At 41.5% G+C, this 13,698-nt stretch overlaps 1 protein-coding gene across 1 annotated transcript in view; it reads right to left on the reverse strand.

Annotated features, from left to right (window-relative positions):
* LOC309387208 (phosphatidylinositol 3,4,5-trisphosphate 3-phosphatase TPTE2-like) overlaps positions 1–13,213 on the reverse strand; it is a gene marked incomplete at its 5' end in the record, with an annotated part of 41,299 nt that extends 28,086 nt beyond the window's left edge. The window contains 4 exons of the mRNA XM_081943534.1: positions 3,498–3,659; positions 4,336–4,383; positions 9,402–9,482; positions 13,176–13,213. Of these exons, the coding sequence (XP_081799660.1) occupies positions 3,498–3,659; positions 4,336–4,383; positions 9,402–9,482; positions 13,176–13,213 (329 nt within the window). The remainder of the gene's footprint in view (positions 1–3,497; positions 3,660–4,335; positions 4,384–9,401; positions 9,483–13,175) is intronic.
* Positions 13,214–13,698: the final 485 nt, after the last annotated feature.

Genomic DNA, 13,698 nt, shown 5'->3' on the forward strand with positions numbered 1-13,698 from the left:
TTTTTTAAATACAAAACAAGTCATTTTAAAAAGTTAGATCAGGGGTGGGTTCCTGCCAGTTCTAACCTCTTCTATAGAAGAGGTTCCACAAATCTAGTGTGCCATTTAGAACCGGTTCCAACTCCCTCCCCCACCTATCCGCACCATGCTTGCCCCGCCCACCGCTCACAGATTGGCTGGCTCACCAATCTCCCCGCCCGCCTATCTAAAGGGTCCTATCTAAACCTTAAAGTCTTAAAGCTGTCAAGTTTGAACACCCCTGGGTTTTTTTTCTAAAGGGTTAGGGATGCAAGGGTCTTGTAACTTGACAGTTTTAAGACTTGCACACTTCAATGCCAGAGTTCCTGAGCCAATATGACTGGAGGAGGAATTCTGGGAGTTGAAGTCCACAAGTCTTAAAGTTGTCAAGTTTGAACACCCCTGGGTTTTTTTTTCTAAAGGGTTAGGAGTGCAAAGGTCTTGTAACTTGACAGCTTTAAGACTTGCATGCTTCAAATGCCAGAGTTTCTGAGCCAACATTTTGGTTGCTAAGCACGAGCGTTGTTAAGTGAGTTTCACCACATTTTACAAGTGGCCATGCCCACCCAGTCACACGACTGCCGAGCCACTCCTACTCAGTCACATGGGTGGAAAGCCACTCCCACCCAGTCATATGGCCAGCAAGCCACTCCCACAAAGCAGGCCACACCTACAGAAGAGGTTCTAAAAAATTTGAAACCCACCACTGGGTTAGATACACAATCCATTTAAAAGAAACAGCTTAGCATTGATCATGTTCAGTGATCATAAAATATAGACTGTTGAGGGAGAAACTGGAAGAAGTGAAACTAAGTTTGCTTCTAGATTATTCCTCTTAGATGCAACAATGCTGCCTAATTCATGACATTTTACAGACAGTCAAGATTATGTAAAATTCCACTTAGAAGCCTCTTATCTTTTCCTGATCAAGTTTTCCATTTTTTCTCTCTACCAGAAACATATAAATTGGGAAAAAAAAGCTCAGAAAATATCTTTGGATGCAATCTACCTGAAAGCATTTCAGTGTCTTGAATAATTAATAAAATCTCTAGAAATATGTACAGGAGTATTCCAAACTATTTTTTTACAGATTGTCCCAAAACTTTAAACCTTTAAAAAGAAAATATTTGAGGGGGAGGAGCCGAAGTCACAACGAAACGACGTGTGATCTCAATGCTTTGAGATCACAGTCGATACTTTTGCCACTGGGTGGTCCTAACAGACCTAAACCGTCCTGCAGAGATGGTGAACAGGAAGAATACGTCTTGCTGATCTCAGGAACATCGCAAAGTCCCTGATTGATCCAAGAGAAGTTCTTCAAGCTGGTCACAAAAAATCCAGCCATTTGGCTGATGAAGTCGGGGCAGCTCCAAAACGGAAGGATATGGAAAGAGAAAGTGTTTCCAGCTGGTGAGGAATTTTTACTGTTTTAAAAGTGACTGCCTATAAAAAACTTAAAATTAATTTAAATTGGAGAACAGAAAAAATAAGCAGCGGAATTAAATTTGGAATGGTTTTGGACAGTGGGTTATCTTACTTTTTAAACACTATCTTTATGGATGGAATTTATGCAAGCCTTTTAAAACGAATGGATTAAGTTTTCTTCTATTTTTTTTCCTTTACTATTCTCTGTAATTTATGGACTAAAATTCTCCTTTTTCACTACTGTGGGTGTTTTTCTAACTCATTGAAGAATTGGACTTTTTTTAAACTTGAAATACAAAAAAGATACAAAAAGAAACAAAGAAAATTGCAACATTGCAACAATAACACTGCTACTCAGAGGCTAGAGGTTTGTGTATTGGAAACAAAACATTTTTTTCCACTGATTATCCTGGCTTGGCACTTCAAGGTCTCACTGCTTGTTTATAGAGAGTGATAAGAAGAAAAGCACACAGATGTTCCTTTGAAGTATATTTCTAACCAGAGAAAGGTGAAAATGAAATGTTATTGTGAATTTATGCTTAATCCTGTAAAAACCTTCTAAGCTAGAGCAGCAGTGTTTGTTAGCTGGAGATAATGGCACAATTTCAACAGCAGAAAGAAGTTTTAAGTCTTCAAAAGATATTCTCAGAAATACAGAAATTATCAGATACATGTGAGAGGATAGAGAAGAAGTTGGAAGACTTAGTGCATCTAACAGTAAAATATGATGAAGAAGTTGAAGATGTTTCTCAAATGGAAAAAGTGGCAGTTAAAATCCTAAAAATTGAAGAGGAAAATGAATATAAAGAAATTAAAATTGCTGATATTTATGGTGATTGGTTTGTCTCTGAAAAGGGAAAGAGTGGAATACTGCAAGAGGAATTAAATGGAGGGGAAATTTACCCCAGATGGCAAGATACAGAAGAAGAGAAAACAAAAGAATTTATGGATTTAAAGAGAGAAATTTTATAGCAATATCATTGATAACAATACCGACAATCAAAGATAACCTGATTAAGGAAACAGAAGAAGGGTATCGAAATCACATGAGATTTTATAAGCAAAGAGTTGCTAAGAGGAGTCCATACAAAGTTGATTGAGGAGATGATTAGAGGACTGACACCACAAATGGCAGAAGATATGAGACTGTTTTGCTACTGGAAAGATACAGGTTGATAGATGGAAGAGTATAATTTAAAACTAGTTAAACTTAGTGAAATTTAGTGACAATAGATATAGTTAAATAAATAATGATAATAATGTATACAATGTTTAGTGTTATGATAAGTAATAATTGGATATGAATATTGAATGGTACCCATGAAAGGAAGATTAGAAATCCTTTGGATGATTATATAAAGGGTAATTAAAAAAGAATTAAGTTAGATTCAGTTAAGTCTTGATTATTAGGGGGAAAAATGATATGATACAGGATATAGTCAAATAAAGGAGGGATAATGATAACAACGTATATATATGTATGGGTACAACATAAGGAAATGGGATGTAAATTGTAAACAGTGATTTGGAAAGACGAATTAGAAAACTTTGTTATTAAATATTATGGATGTTTAGCTAGAATAGGACATAAGGATCCAGTGTTATTGGAGGATTTTAGAAATAGTAAATGAAATGCCAGTATGTGGTTATGTATTAAATCTTGGTATATTTTATGATGAAGGACGTTTAAACAATTATAGTCAAATGAAAATGGAGGTATGATGATGGTAACATGTATAAATATCTGAGTTAAAATACTTGAGTTAATATGAATTATGTTTGTTGACTGTGGAAGAGATGCACGAAAGCCTTTTTGTAACCAACTGATACACTTTCTACAGTATGAAAAGAAGGATGTGTTGTGTTTGTTTTGAAAATAAAAATAAAAACTTTTATAAAAATAATATTTAAAACATTTTATTCCCAGTACAATTCTACTATAAGAATATATAGATCTCCCTTCAATCCTTAGGGCTAGTTCTAAATTCCCACATTTCATTCCATCAAGGTGCCTGTAAGAATCAGCAAATTTCTATGTGCACAGATGCTCTTACCCTTCAATAAACACTTGCAGGAATACATCTACGAAGAAAAATAGCGCTATGCTGAAAGAGAGGTTTGCAATCATGGATTCAACAGCTTCACGTTCTTCATCAATCAACAGAGAAAGAATCACAAGTGAAACATCCACAAAAATAAGCACCACACCAAAAAATCTGCAGGTGCAAGGGACATGAGAAATATAAGATTATTTCAAAACAAAAAGAATGCAAGTCATAATTCTATACTTGTTGTTTTTCTGTTGAGATGTGGAGATCCAATTGGTTTTGGACCACATCTTCTGTAATCTCTAGTTATCATTAACTACAGTTTTTGATAATGAGAGCTGTAGATAAATAAATTCTGGGGATGCTTATTTTGGAAAGAAAATTGTCTTATCAAACCCTATCAATTCAGTAGTGGAATGACAAGGTGTTGGAGAGCGACAAGTGTGATGTACAACCTGCCCGTGTGTATATTAAAACAGTTGAAAAGACATTAAAAAATCCAGTCAATTATGTTATTAATGCAAACATAGACAGTGTCTCCAAAGTTATATATGCTGGAGGCATGTGCATTGTAGACTTCTTACATTGTGTTACACCATAATATAGTTTCATATTATGTGTGTCATGTGTAGCTACTCCATGGATTGTAAATTATAAATTATGGTTTAATAATTGAATGAATCCAACAAACTGACTTACTGAAAAAAACATGATTTATAAAAAAATGTATACATTATGAGCAATACATTCTGATACAGTAAATTTGTGGTAATAGAAAGGGAAAAATTCACTGTACAATTCTTTCCTTGTACTTAATTATATTTCATGTAAACATAATATTTACCTGAATCCAAGAGACATCACACATGGAGATATCTTTTTTTTCATCTTGCTGAATAATTAGTGGAGAAAGGGAGTAAAAGAAAAATTGTTAACGATTTTGACTAAGATTTCAAGGAACAAATCAAACTTACAAAAGAGAATTATATTAGTACTCCCTGATCAAGTTTAAATACTGTAGTGGTATCAATAATACAGAAATTTCTATTGCACTTAAAAGACAGTCTAGAATTATACCCCCAGTGTAAGAGATAATAGAAGGAAATATTCCTTCTTAGCAAAAAAATTATATAACAATGGGGTCTGGTTTAAATGGCTATTTCCAGAAGGCATGCTGATTTTTTGGGAGGGCAGCAGAATTAGAATTCACACACCAGTGGAAGCAGAGGCTTTTGCTAAAAAACACAGTGCTCTTTTAGGTGAAATGGGGGATGTTACACAAAAAACAAAGGAGGGAGGGGCTGAGGCTCAGCCGGTGGATGAGAGAGAGGATGCAATAGCTAGAAGACTCAGATCACAAAAGTGACTTGGAACACTATTGCAATTGTTGCTACAATGTATTTCTATGGAAGTGATACTAAACAAATGATTGAAACAAACTGGTGATTTTGTGCCAAATTTAAAACTGCTAATTCTTAGGTAAATGTTGATTTTTTTTCTATCATTGTTTGTATAAGTTGCAAGACCTGGGGGGGCTTCTCTAACCCTCTAACCCTTTTTCCCTGGAAATTTTTTTACAACCAATAAAAATTTGAATAGATAGAATTATACCCCCAGTAACACTTATATTTCTAGGCCTGCTAGGTACTAGTTAAATCTTCCGAGCAATCCTTTTTATTTTTTTTATAATTCGTCAAAGTAGCCAATTGTTTATTTTGTCTCAAGGATTTTTGAATCCAAGCTTTAAAAGATAACTAAATTGACATTTATAGATTTTATTCATTAATAGAACTCTATCAAAAAAAGAACAAACAGGATTCCATCAAGAAAGAAAGTAAGTTTGGTCTAGCAGTCAAAAAACCAGGCTAGAAACCAGGAGAATGAAAATTCTAGTCCTGCCTTAGCCATGAAAGCCAGCTGGGTGATTTTGCCCCAGTCGCTCTCAGCCCAGGCAGGATTATTGTTATGGAGAAAGTAGAGGGAAGGCGTATTTATGTTCACCACCTTGAGTTGTTTATAAAGTAATAAAGGTGGGATAAAAAAATCTAATAAATAAAATAAATAAGAAAACCAAGTGAGTGCTTACACCATGGATTCAGCTGCATAGATCAACTATGCCTGCAAAACAGAAAAGCCTGTGTTTCTTATCCAAAAATACATTGTCCCTTGCATATCCTTCTATTAACAAACAACCTAGAACTAGAGTCTGAAATTTGTTATATTATTTTCCTATGGTTCTAATGTTAATTGTGTAATTAATTTTTCAATGTTATTTTACTATTTATAGTTATTTGCTACAGAGTCTCATAACTACACTACCAATTTGGGAAGTGCTTTTTATTTTTCAGAACCACCATTTGACAGGAACTAACAAAACGGCACATTTTAAAAACTAAATGCACTTTAAATTTAAATGAAATGATAAACCGAAAAGGACAGGAACAAATATGATATATTTTCAAACACTAGTCTTCTTCAATCAGTGAAACCAACATTCCATGCATGATCAAATGTTTAATCTCTTCTGATCTGTACTGGATCTTACCCCCGTCACTGGCCACATTTTCCCTTTATACATACTTTTACAACCTTCTGTGACTTTATTGCCATTTTGGTACATATTGACAAGGAATTTACTGTATATAATATGGGGTGGCCTATACATTTCATAAATAAATGCATACATAATTCTGTGAAGTTTTGTGGGGTCCACTATTTGGGTTGATTGATTGCTTGATTAGATTTATTTGCCATCTCATTTCAAAGTGACCGTGGGTGGCCTATAGCATTAAAATTCATAAAAAAAATATGTTACAGACGTATGGACATAGCTGTAATTTGCATGCCCCCGTGGATTGTTTCGCCAAGCTGCAGAAAGTTTAAATTGCTATCATTGGCTAGCAGGCTTGTCGGAGCTGAATAAATGAAGGGCTCCGGCAGCCTGCCGACAGATTACATTACAACCAAATAGGGAAATAAAGTGCTGAATCTTTACAAAAGCCTGCTGCCTCTTCTTTATCCGCAGCCATCTAACACTGGCGATGAAGGTGGGATTTGACTATCCACCTCGTGGCATATGTGGCCATTTTACAGCAAGGACACCACCCTGCATCGGCCAGCACCAGGATGCCGTTGCAAACATCCCCCACACCAGCAATCTTCGACCCACACACGGAAGACTGGCACACATACATGGGGAGATTTTGGATGTTCCTGGAGGCAAACAATTTCCAAGATTTGCCAGACAACCACAAGCGTGCCGTATTCCTCACCTACTGTGGAACAAAGACTACAAGATAGCACAGACGCTCATCGCCTCCGCAAACGTAGAATCCATTTTCTGGATGACTCTGCAAAACGCTTTAGAGGATTACTACGCCCTGTCTACCACCCCATGGTAAGCCGAAACAAATTCTACCACCGGTGCCAACGGGAGGGGGAAATAGTCAACGATTTCGTGGCCAGCCTCAGGGAGATCGCCACGAAATGTGAATTTATACATCCAGAAGAGATGATGAGGGACCGGATTATCCTGGGGATGAGAGACCTGTCCCTACAAAAGAAACTCTTGCTTCAGAGAGGGGTCAACTTCAAGAATGTGGTAGAGGTGGTGAGAGCTGCAGAGTCCTCAGACAACTCCACAGTGGACATCAGGAAGGCAAATGGGGTCCATCACCACAAAGGGAGTGTGACTGGGCCAGGAAGGCTCCGGAGAATGAGAACGAATGGGAAGATGGTGACAGAATCCATCGCATCTACCCAGAGTGGTAACCAAACCCCAGGTAATATGATAATAAACAGCCACGCTGTTCAGGCTGCATGGAGTTCCGTGCTCACTCAGCTTGCCGTTTTAAAGAGGCGATCTGCCAACGCTGCCAATGGAAGGGCCACATAGCTGAAGCTTGCAGAGCCACACAGCCCACACCGTCCCAACCCAACGCCACAGGAACCCAGAAAGGCAGGAGCATCCCAGACCGGGCCAACAGAGAAATAAGCGCCGCAATGACCAATACTGCATGTTCAGAGACATCCACCATACCACTGTGGGCCACTCCGATGCATACAAGGGGAAGAAGTTCCACACCACCGTTACCATTGAGGGTAGTCCTTGCCAGATAGAATTGGACACAGGGTCGTACTTCACCATCATCTCCTGGCTGACCCTCAAGTGCCTAAACCCAAAAGGAAACTGCTCAAACCGCAAAATGTCTACCTGAGGGATTTTCAAGGGAACAGCATCCAGGTGTTGGGCAGGATGGAAGTCAAGGTGAGCTTCAATGAGTTCCATGGATGGCTACCTCTCACGGTGGTGACAAGCAACCAACCATCATTGTTGGGCATAGAGTGGTTCAAGATCCTAGGACTTGGCATCACAAGACTAAACCACATCTCCTGCACTGAACTAGACCAGCTGCTGATGGAATTCAGGGTGTGTTCGATGGGGGACTAGGTAAATATACGGGGAAACCCATTACATTTAACCTAGACCACAGTGTAACCCCTATCAGGCTCAAGCACTAAAGAGCCTCGTTGCTCTACGGCCCATGGTGGACGAGCAATTGGACAAACTCATTGCTCGAGGCATCCTGGTGCCGATTGACCATGCCACCTGGGAGATCCCGATAGTCACCCCTGTGAAGCCAGATGGTTTTGTCCACTCATGCGCTGACTATAAATGCACTCTGAATAGAGCCCTCCAGCAGAGCACATATCAGGTGCCAGTAGTCCAGCATCTGCTCCATTCCCTGGGGAATGGGAAAGTATTTGCCAAGCTGGACTTAACGCAGGCATACTAGCAGCTCCCCGTGGATGATGCCACCGCAGAAGCCCAGAGAGCCGGAGAGACGACAGCCCCGACCACGTGGGCCGTTCCACCAGCAATTGAATTGCGCAGGTCCAGTAGAGACTTGAAACACCCTGTCTACTTGCGTGTCTATGTCACTTACGTAGGGCAGGGATTGGACTCTACCGTGACTAAGGAGGGCGGGGTGTTACGTACGTAGTCAGAATTTGCATGTCCCTGCGGATTGGTTCACCAAGCCACAGGAAGTTTAAACTGCTGTCATTGGCCAGCAGGCTTGGCGGAGCTGAATAAATGGAGAGCTCCAGCAGCCTGCTGGCAGATCGCATTGCAACCAAAAAGGGAAATAAAGTGCTGAATCTTCACGAGAGCCTGCTGCTTCTTCTTTATCCACAGCCACCTAACAAAATAAATATTTCTAAAAAATAAAAATGGAAATTACAATGGTAAAATTGTAGTTAAAAGATGGAGAGGGAGGGAGCAGGATATGCAGGAGGGAGAGATCTTAATTCATCAACCAGTTCCAGTGTGATGCTCCGCCATTGGGATCCCAAGTCATCTGGCAGAGCCAGGTCTTCAGACCCTTATATAAGGTCAGAAGGGTGGAAGCTGATCTCATGTCAGAGGTCAAGATGTTCCAAAGGGAAGGAGCCATGGTAGAGAAGACCTCCTGGATCATACCAGCCAAAATTGCTTGACTGTGGGGCCTGCAATATGTTCTTTCTTCCAGCATGGGTGTAGTGGGTCAGTCCCAATGAGATGAGGCAGTTTCTCAAGTAACCTGGACCCATGCAATGACTGTCTTTAAATTGAATTACTAACATCTTGAATTGCACCTAGAAGCAAACTGGCAGCCAATGAAGCTCACATAGTGGTTAACATGACCTATCCAAGAACTGTCTACACTACTACACTCTGTACCAATTGAGGTTTCCAAAATCTCTTCAAGGATAGTCCCATATACAGTGCGTTGCAGTAGTCCAAACACTTGCTAAATATAAACATTTTAAAAATCCTAATTTGCTTTTTTAAACTAAGTCAACTCAATAACAGAGAAATGTTATTCATAATATTATTATATTGTGTTTTATTTAAATTTATCAGCTTACCTTGTCCATGAGTCTGAATCAGAATCTTCTACCTCTACACCATCATCAAGAGAAACTTCAGACTCCTTCTTTAGCTCAGGTCTGCCATAGAATTAATTAGTCAAGCTGCTATTATAACATTTCTTCTTCAATGGTAACATAATCATATCCTTTTATACCAAAGACAAATGACTAGTGTTGTTTAAATTTGTCAAACAGTTCAGGAAGTTTAACTTATTTAGTATGTGTGCCTGCATCCTCTTCAGTAATCCCTTTGGTCACTTGATTTCTGCCACAGAATTGCAGTCCTTGATTTACGAATCTAATGGATCCTACCCATTCCATCTGTAACTCAAGAATTTGTGATAAAGATCACTCCCTGCTTTCATTCACACATCCACTAATTTAATATGTGGGAAAATGAACAGCTCGTTAAGTGCACATGAGATATCTTGGTGTGGGGAAGGCCATGGGGGGGGGGGGGCTAGTGAGGGAATAGGCCACCTACTTCAGACCACCCAAGGCATCCCCCGACCCCCAGATACCTCATTCTCCCTCCCCTGAGGTCCCCACAATTGTTTCCTCCCCATCCTGCCGCACCGCATGAATTACCTTATGAAGATCTGTCTCCTCCCCAGCCTGTTTCTGTCCCTGCTCCCTCCTTTCTCATCAGCAAAGGGCTTGACGAGGCCTCTGGCGGCAAAAAATCATTCCCATAAGGCCACATGGAGCCTTCCATGGCTACTTTCTTGCTGGAGATCAGCTTGACGAGGCTTCCAAGGTGAGAAAGCAGTCCCATAATGAATGCGGTCTTTTGCAGCTGCTTTCTCACTGGAGATTAGCTTGAGGCCTCCGGAGGAGAGAAAGCAGTGTGCTGCCTTAGGGGCTGCTTTCTGTCCGCCGGGGGCTTCATCAAGTTGATTTCTGGTGAGAAAACAGCTGCAGAAGGCCACATGCAGCCTTACGAGGCTACTTTCTCTTCGGCAAAGTGCTTAAGGATTGCGCCCCTGTAGGCTTCGGCAACCCTTTGCAAAATTCTTTGCCAGTAGAAACAGAGCTTTGGAGGGATGTGCCTGCTCCTTCCAAGACCTGCTGGTGCCACCAAAGGCTTTTTGCAAAGGGCTGCTGAAGCCTAGAGGAACAAAATAATGTGAGATCTCACACTACTGATCTCACATGATCTCCCATTACATTAGGCCTCTGTTCTCTGCGAATGCAGGCAAAGAAACTGTGACAGAGAGGAGATCTTTGCAAGGTGAGTGAGTTTCCACAGGTGAAGCATCTGTGAAGACTCAGGGGGGGAGGAATTTTTGTCTTTTATTTTTCAATCAAGCCCCGTGATGGCGAACCTATGGCACGCGTGCCACAAGTGGCACGCGGAGCCATTTGTCAGGGCACGCGAGGCTCTGCCCTGTCAGCTGGCCAGTGCGCATGCGCGCGCTGGCCAGCTGAGTTCACCTTTTTAAAAGCTATTTTTCGCCTTCCCCAGGCTCCAGAGGCTTTATAGGAGCCTGGGGAGGGCGAAAAGAGCCTCCCCCGCCCCCCCCGGAGGCTTCAGGGACCGTCCCTGAAGCCTTCGGAACGCTTAAAACCACCCTCCGAGCAAACCGGAAGTGACTTCCGGGTTGCTCGGATCGTCATTTTAAGCGTTCCAAAGGCTTCAGGGACCGTCTGGACGGCTGAGGGAGGGGGGACTCTATGGCCTTCTGGCCATGTGTCCCGCACAGGAATCCGTCCCCTCGGGGCTTTGCGCGGGCGTCGCAAGGATTAAGCCGAAAGGGGGGGGGAAGCGAAGGGGGCTTTGTTGTCCTCCTTCTCCTTCTCCTTTCCCCCTCCGGCTCGAACGCGGCGCCTCGGGCCCGGCGTCCCTGTACCGCTCCGCCCAGCCTCTGCGCACTCGCCAGCGGTAGCGATGTGAAGGCCGGGCAAGCGCGCAGAGGCTGGGCAGAGCGGCGCAAGGGATCGAGGCGGCTGGCGAGTGCACGCTCGCCCGGCCTTCACATCGCTGCCGCCGCCACCGCCGCCAGGACGGGCTCAGCCGAAGGGATGTCCGTCAGGCCTCCGCGGCGGCAATGCCTGACGGACTTCCCTTCGGCCGAGCCTGTCCTGGCGGCGGCGGCAGCGATGTGAAGGCCGGGCGAGCGCGCAGAGGCTGGGCGGAGTGGCGCAAGGGATCGAGGCGGCTGGCGAGTGCGCTGGCGAGTGCGCTGGCGAGTGCGCAGAGGCTGGGCGGAGCGGTACAAGGACGCCGGGCCCGAGGCGCCACGCGGCGGAGGCGATCCGAGCCCGGGCGATCGAGACGCACGTCTCGTGCCTGTTCAGGGACCGTCCCGAGGCTTCCCTGAAGCCTTCAGAGCTCTTAAAACGACCATCCGAGCAACCCGGAAGTCACTTTGGAGCCTGGGGAGGTCGAAAAAAAGCATGCAAAAATGGGCGTGTTGTGCGCGCATGCGCACTGGGGGGCATGTTGCATTATGGGTGCGGCACGCCCGCACACGACCCCCCGCACTCCCCCCACTTATGTCACGCGAGCCAAAAAAGGTTCGCCATCGCTGATCTAGCCTATAGTCTAAGGTCTTCGTGTCTTCTGACAAAAGCAGTATCAGGCTGCAAGCTTAATTCCTTTGAGGTATATCTGTGATGTTTTGAAAAATGGATCACTCTTCCTTACATGCTTATGTGCCAACACTGCTGGCATTACTTGAATCCGCTTTGCCCCACTCCCCCAGACTGCACACTGCTGGTATTCCCGGAGATATTCCCCCAAGGGCAGGTAGGTGCTGCCACACAAAAGAGCTTTGAACTAATTGTGCATTTTTAAATAATCCGGGCCCTCCTAGGGCATTCAAACCTTCCCCAGTCACCAAGACCGTTTTTTATATGTACACAAATATTCAGCAATGGCATCCTGAAAAGTATGCTAGCAAGTATCCAAAACCCATATCCCTTTCATCTCATTTTATCTAATTGATAAGAGAGTACTTATAATCTGTCCAACAACTAAAGTTGTCTGGAAGTTAACAAACAGTAAAAATGAGATTAATCTAGAAAATATAAAAATCAATTATATTAGAAAATAAGGTTTTTCAGTGTTCTTTTTAAAGGTTTATTTGGAATAATTTTTGTAGTGATACTTAAGTTAGCATGGTTTAATTTTCTCACTATTAGTATTGTTACTTGAAAATCCAAATTATTTATCTTATCTTTCTATTGTTTGTACTTTTACTTGCTAGAAACCAAAGCAAGTTATGCTTCTTGTCTCCAGAAAAAGAAAGAACAGGCATAAGCATGCTTAGAATATGTAGTTCATTTTAACAACTGTATTCTTAAAATGCTATTTATAATTTGTCCATCTTTGCCCCTCCCCTGAAAATAAAACTAAGACAAGCTAGTAATTCTGTTAATATTTCTGAAATAAGAGGGGTATCACCTGTACTTAGGGTAAATCTGATGGAAGAAAGTAGAGCTTACTAGGAGAGATGTAAATTTTTATTTATTAGAGCAACTGTAAAGTTTTAAAATATAATGGAACAATTATGAAGATGGTAGGAATGACAAAGCATTTCAAGAATTTATAAATCTCACAAACCACACATTAATTAAATTGATTCATACTTTCACAAAAGTTTAACTTGAACTCAAACTGTATTTTCATATATTTGGGTAGATATGTTATTACATATCTAGTATTAACTTGAGGCCCTAGCAACCGAAATCTGAAGTTCTTTACATTCAGGGTACTGGGTGCTGCCATGGAACTATTGTTACATTTATATTACAATTAAAATAACTCACCGAACAGAGCCTTCTGATTTAGATTTTATAGTTGACATTGTATTTTATTTCTTACGTTGTGTAACACAGCAGAGAGACTACCTATGAAGAAAAAAAAACACAGGAACTGTTGAGAATAACAAAAGTGGCATTTTATACATACAAGTTGTTTAATAAATATAAAATAATTAATGTATTGTTGTTATTTTTTACCATTCAGTGGTGTCCGACTCTTGGTTATTTTATAGGCAAATGCTCTCCATGCTACCCTGCAAAGCACAGCTCCTTTCAATTAATGTATACATACAGGTTATTTAACTTAATCCCCCAAACTCAACTGCACATTGTCTATAAATTGGTTGGCCCATCAAAGCCACATGCAGATATGGAAGGCTTCACTACAGTGGTTCCAGATTAAAAGTTCTCAGTATACTAAATAAAGAAAACAAACAAACAAAAAAATCACAAGGAGCCTGTCCATCATGGTTGTAAGCTGTGATGGTCATAAATCAGGTCATCCACTTGACCAACCCGATTTTATGAC

The sequence above is a fragment of the Natrix helvetica genome (assembly GCF_964273705.1).
Source record: "Natrix helvetica genome assembly, chromosome: 2".
In the NCBI taxonomy this organism is placed as follows: domain Eukaryota; kingdom Metazoa; phylum Chordata; class Lepidosauria; order Squamata; family Natricidae; genus Natrix; species Natrix helvetica.